Source organism: Phacochoerus africanus, chromosome 4 (genome assembly GCF_016906955.1).
Source record: "Phacochoerus africanus isolate WHEZ1 chromosome 4, ROS_Pafr_v1, whole genome shotgun sequence".
In the NCBI taxonomy this organism is placed as follows: Eukaryota; Metazoa; Chordata; class Mammalia; order Artiodactyla; family Suidae; genus Phacochoerus; species Phacochoerus africanus.
The window spans coordinates 133,913,901-133,936,381 of NC_062547.1; the positions used below are offsets into that span (position 1 = coordinate 133,913,901).

Below are 22,481 nucleotides of genomic sequence, written 5' to 3' on the forward strand. Positions count from 1 at the left end.
ACTGGAGAAAGTCTAGTAGTGGAGAACATCAAACAGGGGCTGCTTATGCTTCTATAACCTCAAGTTCTTAATAAAGTGGCTCATACAGTTTTTACTTACAGCCAGACCTAAGTTTACACAGGCTAGTTCAAAGTAAAGCCAAATAGCAACTACAAGGTTATAGAGCTCACAAGTGTACATCCCTGTCAAAGAACAAGACTCATACAGTCAAGCCGTTGTCCATTGCTGGCTGCTCCTCCTCTTTGCAGAATTCTAAGGAAAGCTCCTCATCTCTCAAAAACAAAATCTTATGGCGTTTAAACTCCTGAATGGCCGCAGGTTTTTCCTCAATAAATATCCAATACATTTAAAATGAGGTGTCTTGGAAGAGAAATTACCTAATAAAGGCCCTAGCCAGATCTAGTATTCCCTCTCTACAGATGAGTTTACAAATGAAGGTCAGAGGGCCCCAGAAGCAAAAATAAGTTCTTCTACTTTCCAAGGAACCCTCTGAATGTGCATCTGCTGTAGATGAGCACAACAGAATCTTTGTTCTGCCACCCTCAGAGATGCACAGTGACTCACTTAAAAAGGACTCCAAGTACAATGGTGCTCTTTTGCCAATTCAGAAAGAACTTCTACAAGTGGTACATTTAAACATCGTTATTCTAAATTCTGAAAGAGATTAATAGATAATTATAAGAATATTAAATTTTACATTCTTTCAGTCCTCTTTAACTTTGGGTTAAAAAAAATAAGCTTTAAAAAAAAAAAAAAACTTTTTAGATTGTAAATAGGCAATTACAGTAACACCTAGCTCAGCATGAAATATTTGCCCAGCCAAAGTTTTAAGCCACCTGGTTAAAAACATATTAAAAGTAAAACTGGCACTGCAGTTAAAACTGCAAACGTGTTTCAAAGCCATAAAAAAAGGAGTTCCTATTTCAAAGTATGACTAAAGTTCCTCTATCCAAATTGTCTCTGAGGAACTGCCAGGTAAAACACATAGTTTCTTTCTAGTAATTGTACATTATTAATATTTAATAAGAGAATATGAATAGCAAATTTTGTCATTGTGCCAAACTTCATCAATCTTTTTACCCCAGCACTTCATGTAGACTAATAGAAATCACACTAGAAAAGAGAAAAGCAGTATTTGTCACATTCCTTTCTAAAGTCATTTACAAGTATTTAGCTACCTCTTATATAATAAGTATTGCATGATGTGAATGAGGAGATAAGAATAAAGTCACTGTCCTCGAGGAACTTACAGTCCAGGCAGGGAGACAAACATGCTAGAATCATAACGCAGTACAATAATTGCTATGGTGGAGGAAGGTGCAAAGTAATCTGGGATCACAAAAAAGGAATGGGAGAGGCAATTTCTGTGAGGAGTCTGCATTTGTCAAGTGAGAGGATGGCCTTCCAGTTAAAGGAAACAACAAGCTAATATGTATGGTTACCATTTATTGAGTGTTCATTATGATTGGCACTTTGCTAAATACTTTAATATATTATCTCATTTAGCCCACATGACAATCCCCTAAAGACAGTCAATCTTACAGAAATTAGCTAACTTTCCTAGGGTCACTCAAATTCTCAGTCCTAGAGCTCAGATTTGAAGTAGGCTTAACCAAATACAGAATTCCAGGGCTGTAAACATTTTTCCATTCTATATAAAGCATAGAGATAGGAGAATATGGGACAATGGACAATGCTGCTAATCTTTGTATATACATCAGAATTACTTAAGGAGCTTTCTATGCTTGACACTTCATTCCAGAAGGTTCTAATTAAAGAAATGGAGGGTGGGCCTCGGCATTAAAAAAAAAAATTTTTTTTCTAGGTTGAGAAACATATACAGCCCAAGTTGAAAAGTACTGTGTTAGAATATTGATAAGTAGTTAAAAATGCATGTGCTTAGGGGTAGGGGATGATAAGGCTAGACTACTAGGCAGAAGATCATGGAGGACTTATCCCCTTCCCATCAGAGTCAAACTCACAAACTTGTTGCTTCACTTTCTTGGGTTTTACTCTCTCTTTAATCCACTGCAATCAGGCTCTTATATTCAGTCCACTGAAATCACTTTGATGGAAGCAGCCCAAAGAATTTATCAGTCCTTACCTTTGTGAACTCTCTACAGTATTTGACATTAATGATTAGGGATTTCTTCCTGAAATATCTTCCTGTAACAGCATTCTTCTGTTCTCCCACCTCTACAACTTCTTTTCATTCTCTTTGGCAGTTTTATTTTCTTTCCCCCACCCCTTTAATATTACAGCACCTAAAAAGTCTGCCCTTCTCTTTTTTTCACCCTGAGCATTCCTACCAATCCCAAGACTTCACCTATGACCCATACGCTGGAGACTGTCAGACAAACTCAGACCTATAACCTGATTTTATCTGAAGCTCCAAATGCTTACTGAACATCTTTCTCTGTGTCCCCTGTAGGGAGTCTCAAACCCTTTCCAAAACTGAATTCTCTTCCTACGCTAATTCTGTTTTTTAATAATGAACTTAGTTACCCAAATGAGAAATTCAGAAATTACCTCAACTTCTGCTTTGCTCTTACACCCAAAACCTGTTTCCAACAAGCCAAAGATAGATAAGGTTTGCCGAACTTGCCCCAGCATTATTCAGGCACTTGAGACGAACATAGTGTATCTTGGCCTGAAGTGCAGCATCTAGGATTAAGAAAGTTTCCCTAAGAGTAGGGCTGGACAGAATGAGATGGACAATCCGAAAGGGCAGGTGAGTCAAAGTTATAAAGGATAAGCAGGTAAAGATCATGGAAAGCCAAGAGAGGAGGTTCAAAGTCCAACCCAGAGATAAAATGCAAAGAACCAAGACAGTTTCATAGTCCTCTTGGTTGCTGGAAAGAATACACACTGTATGACTCCACTCAAATGAAATTCAAAAACAGCAGAACAAATTTATGGTGAAAGGTGTAAAAACAGGAGTTTCCGTCATGGCGCAGTGGTTAACGAATCCAACTAGGAACCATGAGGTTGCGGGTTCCATCCCTGGTCTTTCTCAGTGGGTTAAGGATCTGGCGTTGCCATGAGCTGTGGTGTAGATTGCAGGCGCGGCTTGGATCCTGAGTTGCTATAGCTCTGGCGTAGGTCAGTGGCTACAGCTCCGATTCGACCCCTAGCCTGGGAACCTCCATATGCCGCAGGAGCGGCCCTAGAAAAAAGAAAAAGACAAAAAAAAAAGATGCAAAAACAGTTTCTTTTGGGAAAGGGTACTGATTGGGAGGGGCAAAGTGGGAGTTTCTGAGGTGCTGCTGTGATATTCTATATCATGATTTGGGTGGTAGCTAAATATACTTGTGAAAATTAAACTGGCTATCTCTTTAATAGAATGCAGACTTTAGTGTGTGTGTATTACAGTCAATTTCAAAGTTAAAAAAAAAGTCGGGTGTGGAGATACAAACTTCCATTCCAATTAGTGACCATACTGGGCCAATTCTACTGCCTTACTATTTCACTATCATATGTTCTGCTGCTTTATCTAACTCCCAAACTAGTGCATCTGCTTCCTCTAAGCAGGACTCTATCTCCTGATTTCCCTGTTACCTTGATATAATCATTAAAAGTCTTGCCTTTCACACAGAGAAATATTCCAGTTTGGACAAAATGTAAACCACCCACTCCCTGCCTTCCCTATATCTTCAACAATGCCCACCGAGGAATCTTTGTAAATCTGATCTTATTTGTAGGCTTTAAACCCCCCAATGGTTCTCCTTTATTTATAACTGCTGGTCCATATCTCTGAAATGATCAAACCCCACTATTATACCCAGCTTCAACATTTAACACCCAGCACCATGTACCACCCTCTCTCACACACACACAAACACCCCATACACTAGCCCAGTGTTTTGCTACTTTTTTTCATTATCACATCACCCCAAAGAGAGTTTTTCATAATTGCCACCCCATCTGTCATCAAATACTAAGGAGTAACACTCTGTCAGGCAAGGAAGATTTTTTTCCACTACCACCAAAAATCCAATTTTTGTCCTGCTGGAGCGGATATCATTCCCACTGGGAATGCCTGCTTTAGACTTACAGATTGGCTTCTTGTTCTACAACTGTGCCTGGCTTGTCACCATTAGTGCCTTTGCTCTTGCTGCTCTCTGCCTGGAAAGATCTCACTACTAGATATCATCTAGATAGCTATTCATAATATTTAAGATTTAACTGAAGGCTCCTCCAAGATGCCTTCTTTGCCCCACTTGCAGCTGCAAAGACCCCTACCCAGACCTTTGTCACTAATAACTTTAACATGTTACTAATGTTTTCATATCTCTCTCCTCAGTCAATAAAGAATAGGAACTATGTCCAATTTCTCTCTATAACCCTGGCTTTTAGTATTGTGTCTAATGTATCATCTGTTAATTGAATGGATAAATTAATGTTATCATCTTAGTTTGCTTGATGATAATTTTATCACCTCAGTTTGCTTGAGACAGTTCTTTCTGTTATCCTGAAAAAAATATTAATAGTACCTCGTTTAATTCTCAAAAGTGATTTGGATGATAACATATAGCTAACCTAAGCAGTAAAAATAATTAAACTGAGAAAGAATAGAACATGATCAGATCCAAGTACTAGAAAGATCACTCTAGCAGTAGTATGACAATAAAATGACAAGGAAAAAACGCCGGGGTGAAATGCTAAAAGTATCAATGAGAGTAAGAAAGCCAGAGAAGAGGTGGAGATATTCAAGATGTAAAATCAAACAATGTCTAGTAACCAATTAGACATGGAGAAGAAGATGCAGGGGGAATTAAGAGTAGAAATACAAATTTCTGGATTGAGCATCTGAAGCAGCCACCAGTAGGCTATTAAAGAGGAAGAATGGAGTTCCTATCCTGGCACAGTGGAAATGAATCTGACTAGGAGCCATGAGGTTACGGGTTCCATCCCTGGCTTCGCTCAGTGGTTTAAGGATCTGGCATTGCCATGAGCTGTGGTGTAGGTCACAGACACGGCTCGGATCCAGTGTTGCTGTGGTGTGGGCCAGCAGCCACGGCTCTGACTGGACCCCTAGCCTGGGAACCCCCATAAACCAAAAAAAATTAAGAGGAATGATGCTGGCTTCAATTTGGGACTAGTCATTGAAGACTAGTTCGGAGGACCATTTGGTGGTTAGATAGATGGATCCTAAGCATCTGAAAGGGGGTAAGATGGAATATACAGAACTGGATGTCAGCCCATAAAAATTAACTGAAGCCAGAGTTGCTGAATGAGACCACCAAAGATGTACAAAATCACCAGTTCTAATGAACAGAAAGTATTCTTTTTAACATGAGGACTTTACAAAACTCTAAATTTTGTCTGTTTAACGTATTTATTTGCCGTTTAATATATGCAAAGCATGGTTTTAAGTACTTCAGGAAATATAAGAGAAATAAGGTGCTCACTCTGAGGTAAAAAAGATCACAGCCAAAGAATGGCATTGAAAATGGACTGAGCTGAGAAAAAGACAAAACAAAGTCTCAATTTCTGACTACAGTGTCTTTAATTCTGGTATAATGACTCAAAATGAGTACCTTAACAGTTTTTGTTGCTTTAGAGCACTCAGCTTCCCACAGAGTACTTAAGTCTAAAATTTTCCACTAAAAGAAAATCTTTGTAAAGTGGAAAAGGAAATCAGAGAACTAGCTAAGGAAAGACAATGTGCTGTGGAAGCTGAATCTACAAAGTAGGAGAAATGGTCACAAAAGTAAAAACTATGTTAGACCACAGTTCTAAAAGGCATACTTTACAAAACCTCCATCCTCAGTGTCTGTCTCCTAAGATTATGCTTCAGTTGACAGTTTCATGTAAGGACAACAGATGGTTCAAAATAAAGAAACCATTAATTTTGTCCCAGAAACAAACAGAAGAGTTCTTTATTCATTAATTATACGATGCAAACATCTGATTACAAGATTACAAGACACTGATTCTTATCTATTTGTATATTTTTTCATAATGCTTTGTACCCAGTAGGTATTCAAGGAAAAACAAGCTGAATGAATGTTTTATAACCCCCTTATGTACACTTCATCAGCTCAGATTCCAAGGCACCACCACTCTACCCTGATGTGTCCTCTGCAGTGTTCACTCCAACGCATTATCCTTTGCTGGTTTCTGCTCTTCTCCTCTGACCAAGTGCCCAAGGCACTGTCTTTGGTCCTCCTCTGTTCCCATGTACACTCACTACCTTGGTAATTTCATCTAGACTTATGACATAAAACATTATCTAGGAGTTGAGCTAGGAGTTCCCATTGTGGCGCAATGGTTAACAAATCCGACTAGGAACCATGAGGTGGTGGGTTCGATCCCTGGCCTCGCTCAGGGGGTTAAGGATCCGGCGTTGCCATGAGCTGTGGTGTAGGCTGCAGACGCGGCTCGGATCCGATTCAACCCCTAGCCTGGAAACCTCCATATGCCGCGGGAGCGGCCCAAGAAATGGCAAAAAGACAAAAAAAAAAATTATCTATAAGCTTGTAACTATAAAATTTCTATCTCCAGGAGTTCCCGTCGTGGCACAGTGGTTAACGAATCCGACTAGGAACCATGAGGTTGTGGGTTCAGTCCCTGCCCTTGCTCAGTGGGCTAACGATCCGGCGTTGCCGTGAGCTGTGGTGTAGGTTGCAGACGAGGCTCGGATCCCACGTTGCTGTGGCTCTGGTGTAGGCCGGTGGCTGCAGCTCCGATTGGACCCCTAGCCTGGGAATCTCCATATGCCGCGGGAGCGGCCCAAGAAATAGCAAAAAGACAAAAAAAACAAAAAAAAAAATTTCTATCTCCAGCCCAGCCTTCTATCTAGAAATAATTATAAATTGTACATGCAACTCCTTACTCGACATTTCTAACAGACATTTCAAAGCTGACAATGCTCAAAAGTGAATTTCCAATTCACTCCTCTCCCTAAAACTACTCCTCCTGAAGCTTTCCCTGTCTCTTTGAGGGCAGCTCAAACTCCCTTTGATGGTAACTCCAACACTCCAGTTATTCAGGCCAAAAACCTTAAAATCATGCTGGATTCTTCTCTTTCCCTTAAAGCACAAATCTAATCTACTGGCAAATCCTGTTGGCTAAATCTTCAAAATACTTCCGCAAGTGATGACTGCTCATCACCAGCACTACCATCACTTTAGTTTGAGTTACGATCATCTCTTCTCTGCTTTAATGTGATAACATCTAACTGATGTTTTCATTTCTTTCTACCCCTGCTCCCACATAGTCTATTCTCAGCCCATCAAGCAGTGAGAGGATTCTTTAAAAGCAGGATATTATCACTCCTTTGCCTGAAAACTTTTTGGTGGAAAACAAAACCTTCTTTTACTCAAAATAAAAGTCAAACAACTTATGATTCAGAAAGTCCTGCATGATAGGGTCCATCCTACAATACCCCTATCACCTATGACTTCATATCTTACTACTCTTCTCCAGTCACTCAGGGCTCTTTGCTATTCCTGAAGGCACCAGATATGCTCTCATCTTAGGATCTTTGCAGTGATTATTTTACTTGGAAAGCTATTACCCTATATATCCCCATGGCTAATTCTATCACATGAATCAAGACTTCGATCAAAATTCACCTCAATCAGTACACTATCTTAAACTGCACCCCGCCTTTGCCCCTTGCTTCCAACTTTTTTTCCTGCTTTTTTGAAATTATCAATTATCAAAGTTCTTGTTGTGGCTCAGCAGTAAAGAACTGAACTGGCATCCTGAGGATGCTGGTTTGATTCCTGGCCTTGCTCAGTGGGTTAAGGATCTGGCACTGCCGTGAGCTATGGGGTAGGTCGGATCTGGCATGGCTGTAGTGTGGGAACTTTAATATGCTGCAGCTACGGCCCTAAAAAGCCAAAAAAAATTTGCAATTATCAGCTAACATTATGTAACATACTTTTTTTACTGTATTTATCTACTTTCTCCCCTCCCCTTTATGCTAGAATGTAAACACCAATAGGGTAGGCCTATTTTGTTCACTGATACCTCCTAGTGAACAAAATAGGGTCTTGAACTGATAGGCTTTCAATAAATAAATGTTCAATGAAGATATTTATAACAGACCCTTAAGAGTCTATTAAAAGAATAAGAATCTTCTGAAAGCAGAAACGACCCTGTGAGAATTTAATCAAGTTACCACAAATAAATTATCACTACAATTCAAGTAACCCCTTCTATATTCACATTTCTATACCTCAAAGTCTACACTCATTCAAAAGCACTGCCAAAGAAGCAAGCAGTTAACACCTTATACTGCTACATGTCAGAGTTCTAGTCTGTGTGCTGTGGGCAGTTGTTTAGTATTGCCTTAAACAATGCTGCTGTTCCAGTAAAACAAGATAAAGTACTCAATACAGCATACACTGGCCAACATAGCTTTGTGGACAGTTTAGAAAATTTTCTAAGCATGAAAATAGGCACTTTCAAACAAAGTAACTCTGTTACTAAAGAGAAGTAGGATTTTCCCATTAAAATGCAAATTTATCAGAGTTCCTGTCCTGGCTCAGTGGTAATAAACCTGATTAGTATCCACGAGGATACGGATTCGATCCCTGGCCTTGCTCAGTGGGTTAAGGATCCTGCGTTGCTGTGGCTGTGTCGTAGGCTGGGAGATGTAACTCCAAATCGACCCCTAGCCTGGGAATTTCCATATGCCGCGGGTGCAGCCCTAAAAAGCCAAAAAAATAAAAATAAAAAAATTTTTAAATGTGAATTTATCATAAGTAACATCTATAAGCAAGATCTCCATTTTACACTGTAAGCCTTGTAAGATACTTTCTAATGATATAAGAACTAAGGCAGATTCACCTGTTCAAAGTGAGTGCGTTCACTTAACCCACAATGACTTCAAGAATTACCATAGGTAAATTAAGACACCTGGGATTATAAATGAAGGTCTCAAAAATAGGATTGTGGGAGTTCCCATCATGGAGCTGGGGAAAAGAATCCAACTAGGAACCATGAGGTTGAGGGTTCGATCCCCGGCCTCACTCAGTGGGTTAAGGATCCGGTGTTGTCATGAGCTGTGGTGTAGGTCACAGATGTGGCTCGGATCTGGCGTTTCTGTGGCTGTGGTTGTAGGCCGACAACTACAGCTCCAATTCAACCCCTAACCTGGGAACCTCTATATGCTGCGGGTGCGGGCCTAAAAAGACAAAAAAAAAAAAAAAGACTGTAGAAAGTGATAGAATTTGCTTTGTTTCTTTGCAAAGTTCAAGAGCTCCCATAATTACAGCTTGAATAAGTTGAATAAGTCATGTGGCAAAAGGTGAGCCAAAATTACTGAGACATACTATGCAAAACATTTAAATCTAAAAAAACTCAAAGGTGACTTAGGAAAAACTAACCAAAGCACTTCATTTCATGTATTGCAATTACACACAAGACAATCCAACAATTCATTCACATTGTTGTTTTTTTGTTTGGGGGTTTAGGAAACATACCGCTTATTATGGAAACTTCTCCACATCAAGGAGAGCCTTCCCACAAAATCTAAGCACTCTATACAGGGATGGGCAAGGTTAACAGGTTTTAGTTATGTACCTGAAAACTAGCCTTCAGGTCAAATGAAAATCATTTAAGCTTAATGCCATTACTGCTAACCCAATACAGAAGTTTCGCATACAAGCACAAAATACTGTAAAATTTCCCAATGACATAATTTGAAAAACCACCTCAACTAATCTTTAAATAGGCATAATTCTCCACCAGAATTCAGCCTCTGACTGGATGTAAAGTTTTAAGCTGACCTTGAAAACTTTATCGTTCTTTAGGCAAATGAATAGTATTTCAAGGACCTTTGAGAAGTTGTTTCTTAATAACATGGCTGTTACAGTTCACCTACAATTTCCACCTCGCTTTTTCACAGTCTACGGAACAATCTCACTCGGAGACTCATATTAAAACCTGAGAAAATACGATTTAGTAATGTTGCTTTCTTGTCGAAAACACTAGGAAGTCACCGGCAAGGACGGCTGTGCGGGGAAGGCGGCACGGCGAGCAGGAAAGACGATGGTTTCCCCGCCCGCGAGAAGGGCCCGGACCAGGGCCGGGGACCCAGAGAACAGATACCAGGGTAGCAGGTGCGAGGCTCTGCCAAGGGGACAGTCGCCACAGGTCTCGGACCGACAGAGGGATGCTGTTCCTTGGACAGCGGGAAGCGCGCCGGGTCGACTGGCCTTACCTCGGGCGTCCGCTCGGGCGGCTTCTTCTTCAGCGCCTGCCTAGCGCCGGGGTCCACGGGCGAGTTCATGGTCACGGCCCCGGCACCGTGCTCCCCAGGCTGCCCTTAGCAGCCCACGCGACAGCCCATTCACCCTAGTGGGGGGGTCTACACCCTCCCCCGCTTCCCCCAAAGAAGGGAACTTCAGACTGCGGCGGCGACTGCGCTTTGGCAAACAAGCCTTCGCAACGCCCGCCCAGGGCCTCAGCCCACGCGCGACTGGTCAGAGGGAAGCCCGCGCGGGGGCGGGGGGGCAGAAGAGTGCGCACGCGCAGCACGCGCGAGCGCGCAAATGAGCGCCTAAGGGCGTGACTCCGCGATGACGTAAAAACTGGGGCGGGGCAGTTTAGCTTCTTCCAACCCTTCTTCGTGAGATTTGAAAACACGTCGCGAGAGCTCACTGAAGCAGGTCACGGGGTCCGTCTCAGAGTTGAGGTTTCGGCTGCTCCAGCTTCCGGTGGAGGGACCGGAAACGCGCTATGAGGGACTAAGCGAAAATAGCGAGTTGGGGGCGGAACCGTGGGGTAGCTGGGCCGGGAGTTCTTTCTGTGCCAAAAGCCGGAAGTTCGAGGCGTGGCCAAAGGGCAGAGCTCTTGCCCTGCCGCTGGGAGACCTCTGCCTTGGAGGATGTGCGGAAGTGGAAGCTGCCGTTGTAAACAACGAAGTTCATACGCTCTTACCTACGTGTGTTCTAATAAAATGACTCTCTTGTGGAAGGGACCCACTGAGAAGTCCCCGCGTGTCTAAGACGGACGCCCTGACATGAGAGCAGAGGAATCGAAGCTTCGCGGCTTTGAGCAGGGGTGGGGAGCCCGCTTAGAGTTACTGCTCGTTCGCGAAGCCAGTCTGCGCTGCGTTCGTTTAACCAATGCCAAGGACAGCCCTCTTTCCTCGCCAAAACCCTTTCTCAAGCAGTGGGCCTAGGGTTGCCTGACTTAGGAGTGACCGCTTTCCCACTGCTTTTAACATGATAGTCCGTTTCCCCACACACCAAATAAAGCAAATTTCCATTTGTTTATTAGTCCGTTGGGAAGAAGAACGTCTAGACCACTCTCCGGAGCAGTCAGGCACCTGCAGAGTGCTTCCACTGTAAACAGATTTCAAGAATCCATCGTTCTAAAATAGTCCATTTCTCTCCCATCTCGTTACTGTACAGATGGGCCGCAGTAGTAACGCAATTACCTACTTTGGAGCCACATAGGTATGTCCTTTCCAATTAATTTTAAGCTCCCTCAGCTTGTATCTAGGTACTCCTTAGTATTTCTCACAACAATTGGCATGGTTCACTGAATAACTCAAAGTGATTTACGATTATGACGTTATTCACATTAATTTTTAAATGACATGGTAAGAAAATTATATTTTAGAGCAACAAAAGGGAAAAGGAGCATTCAGCCTGCAGCATTCACCATTTCAGGGACCTAGTAATGATGGCTGACGTTAAAAGGGGTTTTGTTTTCCACTGCTCATTCGGCTTGCTCAAACTTGAAGTTTACAACATATTAGCACATTTCTTTTTTGAATATAGCACAAAAACCATACCAGTGAACTTATGGCTCAGCCACTCTGGAAAGAAACTAATCACAAGTAATTGCAATGACCCATTTCCATCATTTTTGTGGGTATAAACAGCTTCTCAAAGGTCCGTGTACCATCACAAAGGTTATCCCTTCCATTCTTCCAAGAATGTTTCTAGAGCCACATCAATGTTTTGAAAAGAGGGTAATGGAATTAAAGCATGATGAGCAGGACTTCCCATCGTGGCTCAACTGTTAACAAACCCAACTACTATCCATGAGGCCGTGAATTTGATCCCTGGCCTCACTCAGTCGTTGAGGATCCTACCTTGCCATGAGCTGTGCTGTAGGTCGAAGAAGAGGCTCGGATCCTGCGTTGCTGTGGCGATTAGACCCCTAGCCTGGGAACTTCCATATGCTGCACATGCGTCCCTAAAAAGCCAAAAAAAAAAAAAAAAAAGGCATGGTGACCAAATGTGAAGAATAGGATAGGTTTGTCTGGCATTTTTTAATGCCATTTTTTTCCCCATTAGAAAACCATTTAAGTGTTCATGAAGATGTGGAGCAACAGGAACTCGCACAAACCGCTGGTTAACTGTATATTGGGAAACCACATAGAAAAAAAAAGTTACCTAGTAAAGCTGAAACTTAAACCTTCTGACAGCAAGCCCACTCCTTGATGTAATCCTAAAGAATACCCAGAAAAGATGAGCAAAAGTGGTCAATTTTCATATTAGCACAAAAATGGAAATAACCCAAATGTACATCAATTACAGAACAGGTAAACCGTTGTGTATTCATGGAATACAGCTAAACAGCACATGAATGAATCTCCAAAATAATTTTTTTTTGGCTTTCTAAGGCCGCACCCACAGCATTATGGAGGTTCCCAGGCTAGGGGTCCAATCAGAGTTACAGCTGACCCCCTCACCACAAGCACAACAACTTGAGATCTGAGCCATGTCTGCAACCTACACCATAGCTCATGGCAACCCAGGATCCTAACCCACTGAGCAAGGCCAGGGATCGAACCCACAACCTCATGGTTACTAGTCGGCTTCGTTTCTGCTGTGCCACAACGGGAACTACCTCCAGTATAATGTTGATAGAAAAAAAGCAAAACAAAGCATGGAGTATAATTACACAAAATTCAAATAAGAGCAAAATGAAAGTATACCACTTAAGGATGCATACACAGAAGTAAAACTATAACAAGAAAGCAAGGAAATGTTCACAGAAGTCAGTTAGTAGTTACAAAAACGAGAAGGGAGAGTTATTATGATCAGAATAAGGCACATAATTCCCCAGAGGAGGGGGACTTCTGGGTTACTGAAAATGATTCTTGTTTTGAACCAAGTGATGGTTATATTAGTGTATATTATATAATATTTAACAAGGAAAAATGAATTGTCTACAAAAATAACTTCCAAATAAAGGCTTTATCATAAAATAGCAATGATAACAGTAGTATTTTAATACCGATAATAACTATACAAATCCAAATTTAAGCATATTTTCAAAATCTACCTTGTCCATTATCATCCTGTATTTATGCTTTGGTATATGAAAAAAGTGAGGAGATAGTGAAAACTCTAATGGCCATTTTCAGAAAAAAGCCAACCTCCAAGACAGGATTCACCAGTATTTTCTTGTGTCTAAAAGGAAAAAGTACTGAATGCAAGTAATTTATTAAGTTCTAGGAAAATAAAAACGGTTAAATCTTTGAGAACATCTGCTATTTACTGACTTATCCCTGGGCTCAATCAATATTTGCTGAATGAACAAAAAGAAATACCTAAGGACTAACTGATGAAGAGGGGATTTTGCTATTAGAAAGACAGCCACTGGATTGCTCTCCAATGGCAAAGAAAGACATCTGGCTAGGCAACTATCATGCAAAACTGAATGCTCATCAGGCAGACATAATCATATGGCCATCTTTGCAGAACAGCAAGCCAACAAAAAGACAGAAGTTAAGAGCACTGTTTTCTTAAGTTTTATTGAAGTACAGTTGATTTACTATGTTTGAAAACCACTTTAAACTATGTCAGGTTCTGGATTGGTCTTTTTTTTTTTTTTTTTTTTTGCTTTTTAGGGCCACGTGTGCAGCATATGGAAGCTCCCAGGCTAGGGGTAGTTATAGCTGCTGGCTACACCACAGCCACAGCAACACAGGATCTGAGCCTCGTCTGAGACCTATGCCACAGCTCATGGCAATGCCAGATCCTTAACCCACTGAGCAAGGCCAGGGATTAAAACTGCATCCTTATGGATACTAATCGGGTTCTTTTTTTTTTTTTTTTTTTTTTGGTCTTTTTGCCATTTCTTGGGCCGCTCCTGCGGCATATGGAGGTTCCCAGGCTAGGGGTCTAATTGGAGCTGTACCTGCCGGCCTACTCGAGACGCAGCAACACGGGATCCGAGCCGTCTGCAACCTACACCACAGCTCACGGCAACGCTGGATTGTTAACCCACTGAGCAAGGCCAGGGATTGAACCCACAACCTTATGGTTCCTAATTGGATTCGTTAACCACTGCACCACGATGGGAACTCCCTAATCAGGTTCTTAATTCGATAAACCACAATGAGAACTCCCATCTGACCCATCTTAATTCTAGACCCATGACATGGTGAAGCATCGACTTGTGAATGCTGGGCCAAATGTGTGACACGAGAGTGGCATCACAAGTTTCTTAAGGAAATAATATCTTCCTTATGTTTATACTTCAACAATGTTATTCCCCTTGAGACAATTTAGGCAACACTGCTTTTATCAATAATCCTACTTTGAGTGCTGAGGTGAATATGAAAACATGTTTTTGGGTTGTCTGTGTTAAAATAATCACTTGGGGGAGTTCCTGTCATGGCCCAGCAGTAACAAACCCAATTAGGATCCATGAGGATGTGAGCTCGGTTTGATCCCTGGCCTTGCTCAGTGGGTTAAGGATCCGGTGTTGCCAGGAGCTCTGCTGTTTCTGATCCTGAGTTGCTGTGGCTGTGGTGTAGGCTGGCAGCTGTAGCTCCGATTTAACCCCTAGCCTGGGAACTTCCATATGCCATGGGTACAGCCCTAAAAGGGGGGGAAAAATCACTTGGAAAGAAAATCTCTTCAATTTAATATTCCCCTTAGAGTAAATACAGGTATATCTATTGGAGATCTAATCACATAGTGTCAACTTGGGCAGACGGCTGTGACTGGTCTAGACTCACACTTTTACCAGAAGGAGAATCTCTTTTAAAGGAAATATTATAAATGGACCAAATATTGGGGTGTGGGCAAGAAAGCCTCTGACCTGAGCACATGTTCTAGACCAATAGCCCCACCAAAGTTCTCCTAACAAAATAATGGGGTGGGAATTTCACAGATTCTTTAAAAACCTCTTTTGGACTGCTGGTATTTTCCTTTCTTTAGGGAAGTCTCAAATCTTAAATCTGGGCCAAACAAGGCCAAGGCAACAGCCCGCACTACAAAGCAAGGACAGGAAGCACTACACGCTCCAATCTCCCCCTTTTCTATCTGCCTAGGTCCTTCTCACTCAGAGTTTCAATTTCTCAGCCCCGAGTGCACCTTCAGGTCATATTTAGTCCCACTTGTCATCCCACCCCTACTTACTACAATGGCAAAGACGAAAAAATCTCAAGTATTTTTATATTTGTCACTGCATCCCAGTTGGAAACATCCTTGTGAAACAGAAAAGACTGTAGGACCTCAGATTAAATTCTCTGTATTTCCAAAGTTCCTGTTGTGCCTCAGTGGAGACAAATCTGAATAGCATCCATGAGGACGCAGGTTCGATTCCTGACCTCGCTCAGTGAGTTAAGGATCCAGCACTGCCGTGAGCTGTAGTGTAGGTCACAGATACAGCTCAGATCCTGTGCTGCTGTGGCTGTGCTGTAGGCCAGTGGCTACAGCTCCAATTTCTATATGCTGCAGGTAGGGCCCTAAAAAAGACACCCCCCCCCCCCAAAAAAAAGTGTCAGTCAGACTACCATCTATGAAGCTGCGGGTTTGATCCCTGGCCTCACTCAGGGAGTTAAGGAGCTGGCGTTGCCACAAGCTGCAGCATAGGTTACAGATGTGGTTTGGATCCCGTGTTGCTGTGGGATATGGCCCTAACCTGGAAACTTCCATATGCTGTCAGTGTGGCCCTAAAAAAAAAAGAAAAAGAAAAAAAAAAGGGTGGGAGTTCCCGTTGTGGTGCAATGGAAACAAATCTGACTAGTATCCATGAGGATGCAGGTTTGATCCCTGGCCTTGCTAAGGGGGTCAGAGATCCACTTTTGCTGTGAGCTGTGGTGCAGGTTGCAGTCGTGGCTTGGATCCCAAACTGCTGTGACTATGACATAGGCCTACAGTTGCAGCTCCAATTTGGCCCCTAGCCTGGAAACTTCCATATGCCACAGGAAGCCCTAAAAAAGAGAAAAAAAAAATTCTCTGTATTTCAGTTTCTGATTAGAAAAATCTATGACTTTTAGAAATGCTGCAAAATTTCTCTAAATTTTTATCAGAAAATAGCACACATGTAAACACAGGTAATTATAAACCTCTAAAATACCTGATAAATGCTTCCCAAATACTTAAAGACGTCCTCTCTGCCTTAAAATATTGCACTTAGTCTCACTATTGAGAGTGATAAATGTAAAACGACATAAAAACAGGCACTGAGAAAAACCCCTGGCCTAATCCTGCCTGCTGGCATAACTCTGCCCAAATCTACCTAAAGTGAGTAAGGCAACTCCCCAACAGCCTACTCAAGGTTGAATCTCTGCTGCAGAGTAAACGCAAAGGATTGATGGAGAGTTGACTTCCCTACAATGCAGACAAAAAAGACAGACTTCCTCAGAGCAACATGCAAATCCATGAACAGAACAGGATTAGATGGCAGTTTTTAAATTGTGAAGAGAGTAGCAATTTTTTATTATATACAATGTTCTTTTCTTAACAGGTTTATTACATGGCTTCTGGGTTTTAAGTGACTGCTTTTCAGTTTGTTTTTTCATAAACGTATTTAAAGAAATTCTCATTTTGTTATCACGAAGATACACCAAATGTTAGAATACACCATATACTTTTTGTCACTGTATTTTACTCAAAAGAATATACACTAAATTTTTCCCATAGTAAAACATATATTAGGGCCTGTAGAAGAGAAGCTGGACAAATTATGTTAATAGTAGCCCCACCCCCAATTACTGAGCTTTTGGATGTGTCAAGCATTGAGACAAGATAAATTCTTGAGGTTCATTATTTCACTTGATTCTTACAACAACCTCATAAAGTAGATTCTACTAAATTACCAGTACAGAAATTTAGGATTAGAGAAGGATGTTATGAACAAGGTCACATGCCTAGAAGTATCACACCTGGGAAAAGAATCCAGATGGGCGGGCACCACAGTCCATGATGTTACATATACCTTATATAACATGTGGGAAAAAAAAGACCAAAAGCATCCATCAAATTGACAAGTGAATTTATTGCACAAATATCCCCTAGAATTGGGAGGGTATTATAATACAGGTGTACATTTGAGAAATGTATACAGAACAAGGAACAAGTATTTACATTTTACATCTCCCACCAACTAAATAACTTAGAAGAAGCAGAACAATCTCATAAGACATCTACCAGATGTAGGCATTGTGTAAAATTTTTTTTTTTAAGTGATCATCCCCAGTGTATGCCAACTGCAACAAAATGAAATCTGTGCCAGTATGTTTATTGCACTTTCAAACTCAAAATTAAGACATATTAATAAAAGCCAGGAATATTTAAAATCAAACCAATTAGTTTATACACAGGAAAAATTAGTTTTAAATCTATAACACAGAAGATCCCTTTTTCATTTCCTGTTAAACAGGTTTTTAATATATGTAACACATACCTGTCTGTACCATAAGAAGTTGAAAACATTATTTTTTGAACAGGCCAAAACTCTTTTCACACTCATCATAATGACTACACTTTAAAGAAGTAGCAGTTCATCCCTGGGGCTTTGTATAATGAAAGAATGACGCTGATGGAACGGAGCAGAGATTACAAAAGGACTGCAAATTAGAAGACCCAGAGATTCTGGAAGAATTGACGATTCTATAAGAAACTCCAGGCCTTTTCCTTCCAAGCAAAGCTTAGTTTTAAGAATAACAGTAGAATGAGCCATCCATTTATTGCAGACTAGAATTTCTAAATGATAATTTATTACTGATTTCAAATAGATGGGACTGTGAATAGTTTAATGATTAATTTAAAAAATAACATGACATGGCCCACCTGCTACATATCCTGAAATACAAAAAGAAAAGAAAAAAAAATACAGTGACCCAAATATGATCTTTTCTATATTCTGATTTCTGCCAAGCAAAATGATTCATAGAATTCCAAACAATAGATGAGAGAAGAACTTTGTTAATGAATAGAATAAAAAAAATTAAGCCGAGAAAATATATCCATAAACACTCTTTGACAGCAAGTCATCCATGGGAGACTCAGATACTAACTAGGACCAGGTGCTAGGACACAGAGGCCAAACTGATTGCAAAGTACACCAATTTCAGGTTTACATTCCATTAAAATAACCATTTCTTCTTAGTCTGGTTGGAGATTTCTTGAGTATGAAAAGAACAAGGCAAAACGTGACCCAATGCTATAAACTGAAGGTCAAAGACTAAACAAACCACAGAAATCTTCCTTAATTACTGAAAACTGAAATAGCAAGAATGGATGCATTATAAACTAAATGTACTTAGTACAGAATCAGCAAGTGGTTTTCTCTTTTTAAGCTAATCAATTATGATAAAAATAGTTCATGAAAACAGAAGCCAGATTCACTTCTAGTATTAAAAGCATCAGAGACCAGATAAGTAAAGGCTAAGCTATAATGTAGTATTTTCAAGTAAACTGAGGTAGTAGAGCATACTGAAAACTTTACCTACCCATCTTTCTATTTACATTACTTACAAGAGTTTGGTTCCATAGTAGCCTTTCTCACAACACTCTAGAGTATATACAAAAACAATTAACTGAAAAGTTGAAATTTTCGAAAGGGAGAGGCTAGTAGAGAAAGAGTAATTTTAAGAGTTAGTAAGTTTTATTAGTGTAAATTGAACATTATGAAGCAGTAAAACAAATATTTAGTTCCTATGGGTTCAAGAAGGGCTGATACCGAAAGCAAGGGCCTCGGTTACCTGAGCACTTTTAAAGATTATAGTATTACTTTCGCCAATGCTTTGGTGCAATTTTTAATCCTAATTTTAATTTATTAAATTAGATGCAAATATGTAAATATTAACATTTATAAGAATTAGCTTATACTTACAAACAAAACAAGTGGTATAAAGTAGTATTCTTATTTTGGGAATCTACATTCCTCGGCCTTAAAAAAAGATTGGCTTTACTTATATTTTAGGGTGTGTGAAACAGAAAAATCACCAGAAAGTAACATTTCAACATTATATACAATTAATACTAGTTGAAAATACATTTTTTAAAAAGGCATGTTTACCAATCTTGTATTTCTACCTCTGCTTTTTTTAAAAAATAGATACATATGTACACTTGGTGAATAACATAACATAGATTCAAATGCAATATTCCAAGTTTATTATAATTAACAGGCTGTTTAAAATACTTGGAGAAATACCTAGAAATTAGCTATTGTGAACTGAAAAACAAATAAAATCAAGGTTTTATAGATCTCTGTACCTTAGAAATAAAGGATTAAAACAAAGGAAATGACTATTTCTGAGCCATTTTAATCATGAAATATCTGTTGCTACTTATGAGCTGCGGCGACACTGTAGTGATCATGAGGAAATTTCTCACTGTTATTAACGTAGTAGAAACTTAGAAGTTACACTTTGGCTTCTTCAAATGCTTTTCCCCCAAATTATTTGTGCTGTTCTTAGTTTCACTTGGTTAAAAATCTACCACCACCCAAAAGTCCAATCAGAAGGAAAAAGCCATCCAATGATCACACAATATGCACTGCCATGCAGAAAACCCAGGTGCCTGACTCATTCAGATGGAAGTCTAACAGAAAAAAAATTGCTATAAATGCATGTTGTGATTGCTTCCTTGGTTTATACTCAATCTTCCACCAAAATTAATTTCTAACAACTTTGATGTTAAAGTAGTATCTGAGCAACATATGGAGAGTGAGTGCTTGCTACAGCAGCCAGAAGAGGAAGATCACTGGATTCAATCCTGAAATTAAGAAAAAAAAATTTTTCAGTTAGGTTTTCTGTACCTAGTACATGAGTCCTACAGGCAAGGACTGCCACCTGTAAAGTCACTATACATTAGTCAAGGAGCTAGGCCATTTGGGCCATTAGGAAAAGAGCAAGAGAGCTGACGTCAGTAAGTAAAAACAATAACCAAAGATCTTTAAAAAAGAAAGCCTCTGAAACCCAATGCAGATCTGCTGATGGCCCATGCAACAGGGAAAGGGACAATATCTAAGAAATACTATATAGTATATTAACAGAATAGTGTGCATCCATGTTGTTTTAGATACAAATATTCCTATAAGATGTAATGGGAAAAAGTAATGGAAGCTTCTTAAAAATACATCCTACCACAAATAATTTATAGGAAAAGAAAAATGTCCAAAAAATATTTAAAAAGTTACGCAGACTCACTCAAGGTTAGATAATAAATCAATAAATTCAGATTCTGTTTTTCAACTAGTAGCTTGGACAAGATTAAACAGTTTGGTAATAAACAGTAATAGGAGGAGTGTGCTTTCTACTGTTTGCGATAATTTATAATCATACTTTCTGAATAGTATTTACCATTACCAGTCAAAATAAATTATCAATATCTATCAACAATTTGGAGTTCCCATCATGGCTCAGCGGTTAACGAACCAGACTAATATCCATAAGGAGGTGGGTTCGATCCCTGGCTGCACTCAGTGGGCTAAGGATCCGGCATTGCCATGAGGTGTGGTGTAGGCTGCAGACGTGGATTGGATTCTGCACTGCTATGGCTGCGGTGTGTAGTCTGGCAGCTGTAGCTTCAACTGGACATCTAGCCTGGGAACTTCCTTATGCCATGGGTACGGACCTAAAAAAAAAAAAAAAATCTATCAACAATTTAATACACATGCCCTTTAATTCAAAAATTTTACTTCAAAGAATTTATCCTACAAACTTCAAATGTTTATATTTATTTCAACATGATTTATAATAGCAAAAAACTGAAAATAATCTAAATTCTACCATACTGTGGAATGCAAAACAGCCATTAAAAATTATATAGATCAGAGAGTTCCCGTATTGGCATAGCGGAAACAATCCAACTAGGAACCAGGAAGTTGCGGGTTTGATCTCTGGCCTCGCTCAGCGAGTTAAGGATCTGGTATTGCCATGAGCTGTGGTGTGGGTCGCAGACATGGCTCAGATCTGGCATTGCTGAGGCTCTGGCGTAGGCCGGCAGCAACAGCTCCAATTCAACTCCTATCCTGGGAACCTCCATATGCCTAGGGTGCAGCCCTAAAAAGACAAAAGACAAAAAAAAAATCAGTATGTGTGGTATGTGCTTAAATGAAAAACCATTCAAGATATACTGAAAGGCAGGTTGCACATGATATATAGAGTATAAACCAATTTTTTATCCTATACTTTTAAAAATTCTATTAAAAAAACACAATCCATTAACCATGTTTGGATAAGGAATGGAAGTTGACGACCTACTTTTCACTTAATGCCAAAATGCACAGTAAATTTTGATTATATTAATTATATATATTATATATATAAACTTTTAAAAGTCAATTTACATTTTTTAAAAATTAAGGCATTACACACAGAGAATCATCTATTTCCAATCTGGATAGTGAGGAATAACATTAATCAAAGAATTTAATTTGGTTTCAGACACACAGTACCAACTCACTGATGTTGGCTTTTTCCCTTTATAAAAACTCAATTAGACAAACCCTGTATCTTGTTTTAGTTATTCAACCAGCATTTCAAGAAATAATTTTCTCTCTCTTACACACACACACACACACACACACACCCAAAAAGGTGGCCACAGAACACAATGAAAGGGGCTATAGTATGCCTCTCATCAATTTCCTATTCATTCTTCAGTTAGCATTTCAGATAACTAGCTTCTTCCCAGGCATAACTGCAGAGTATAAAGACAATATGTAGATAATGAGGAAGGAGCAATACGTTGATAATGTATTATACCGACCATAAACTGCCATTACTTCATTCAGCTTATGTGGATGGGAGAACAGATGCTGGGAATGATGAGTTTATAACATATTTAATAAATAAAAATGAATAGTTATTTTTTTCTAGTGCAAAAATTAAGATTTTAATTCATTTTTATCAACTATATTCTCAACTTACTGTAACTGCACAAGGGACCATGTCTTTTAGATTAATTAGGACAACGATCTGCTTTTACATTGTACAGAGCAAAAAAGAGTATACAACTTCTTACAAAACACTTAAAAAGAAAGGCAATTCAGAGGACTATTCCTTGCCTAAATAAAGACAGTGCAATGAGAAAGCAAAGTCAGAAAAGAAATCAGGAACATACCCTAGAACCACTCCCAGCTCCTTGACATGAACACGCATCTGCCCCCTTAGGTACTCAGATAGCATTTTGCTCTTAAAGTATAGCTCTTGCAATCGGTCTTCAAGATGCATTACACACTGCAGTGAGGAGGAAACCAAGAACCAGTTCAGAAAATGTACTGGTAAATTCCAAAGCATTATGTTTAGACAATTC

General features: G+C 39.8%; 2 protein-coding genes across 10 annotated transcripts in view; both read right to left on the reverse strand.

The window, feature by feature from the left end:
- RAPGEF6 (Rap guanine nucleotide exchange factor 6) overlaps window positions 1–10,488 on the reverse strand; it is a 226,774-nt gene extending 216,286 nt beyond the window's left edge. For 2 of the 6 annotated variants that reach the window (XR_007134590.1, XM_047778566.1), the window contains exon 1: window positions 10,178–10,487. Coding sequence is in view for 5 of the 6 variants with exons in the window: in XM_047778566.1 (XP_047634522.1) it covers window positions 10,178–10,246 (69 nt within the window). In the remaining variant the exon portion in view is untranslated. Of the gene's footprint in view, window positions 1–10,177 lie in introns of all 6 variants that reach the window. The other 4 variants (XM_047778563.1, XM_047778560.1, XM_047778562.1 and 1 more) reach the window with 3 other exon arrangements.
- A 6,703-nt stretch (window positions 10,489–17,191) lies between these two features.
- The window catches only part of FNIP1 (folliculin interacting protein 1), a 130,951-nt gene continuing 125,661 nt past the window's right edge, over window positions 17,192–22,481 (reverse strand). For all 4 annotated transcript variants that reach the window (XM_047778567.1, XM_047778570.1, XM_047778569.1 and 1 more), the window contains 2 exons: window positions 22,290–22,405; window positions 17,192–19,937 (listed from right to left, as the gene is read on the reverse strand). In XM_047778567.1, coding sequence (XP_047634523.1) covers window positions 19,859–19,937; window positions 22,290–22,405 — 195 coding nt within the window. In that variant the 3' untranslated portion in view covers window positions 17,192–19,858. The remainder of the gene's footprint in view (window positions 19,938–22,289; window positions 22,406–22,481) is intronic.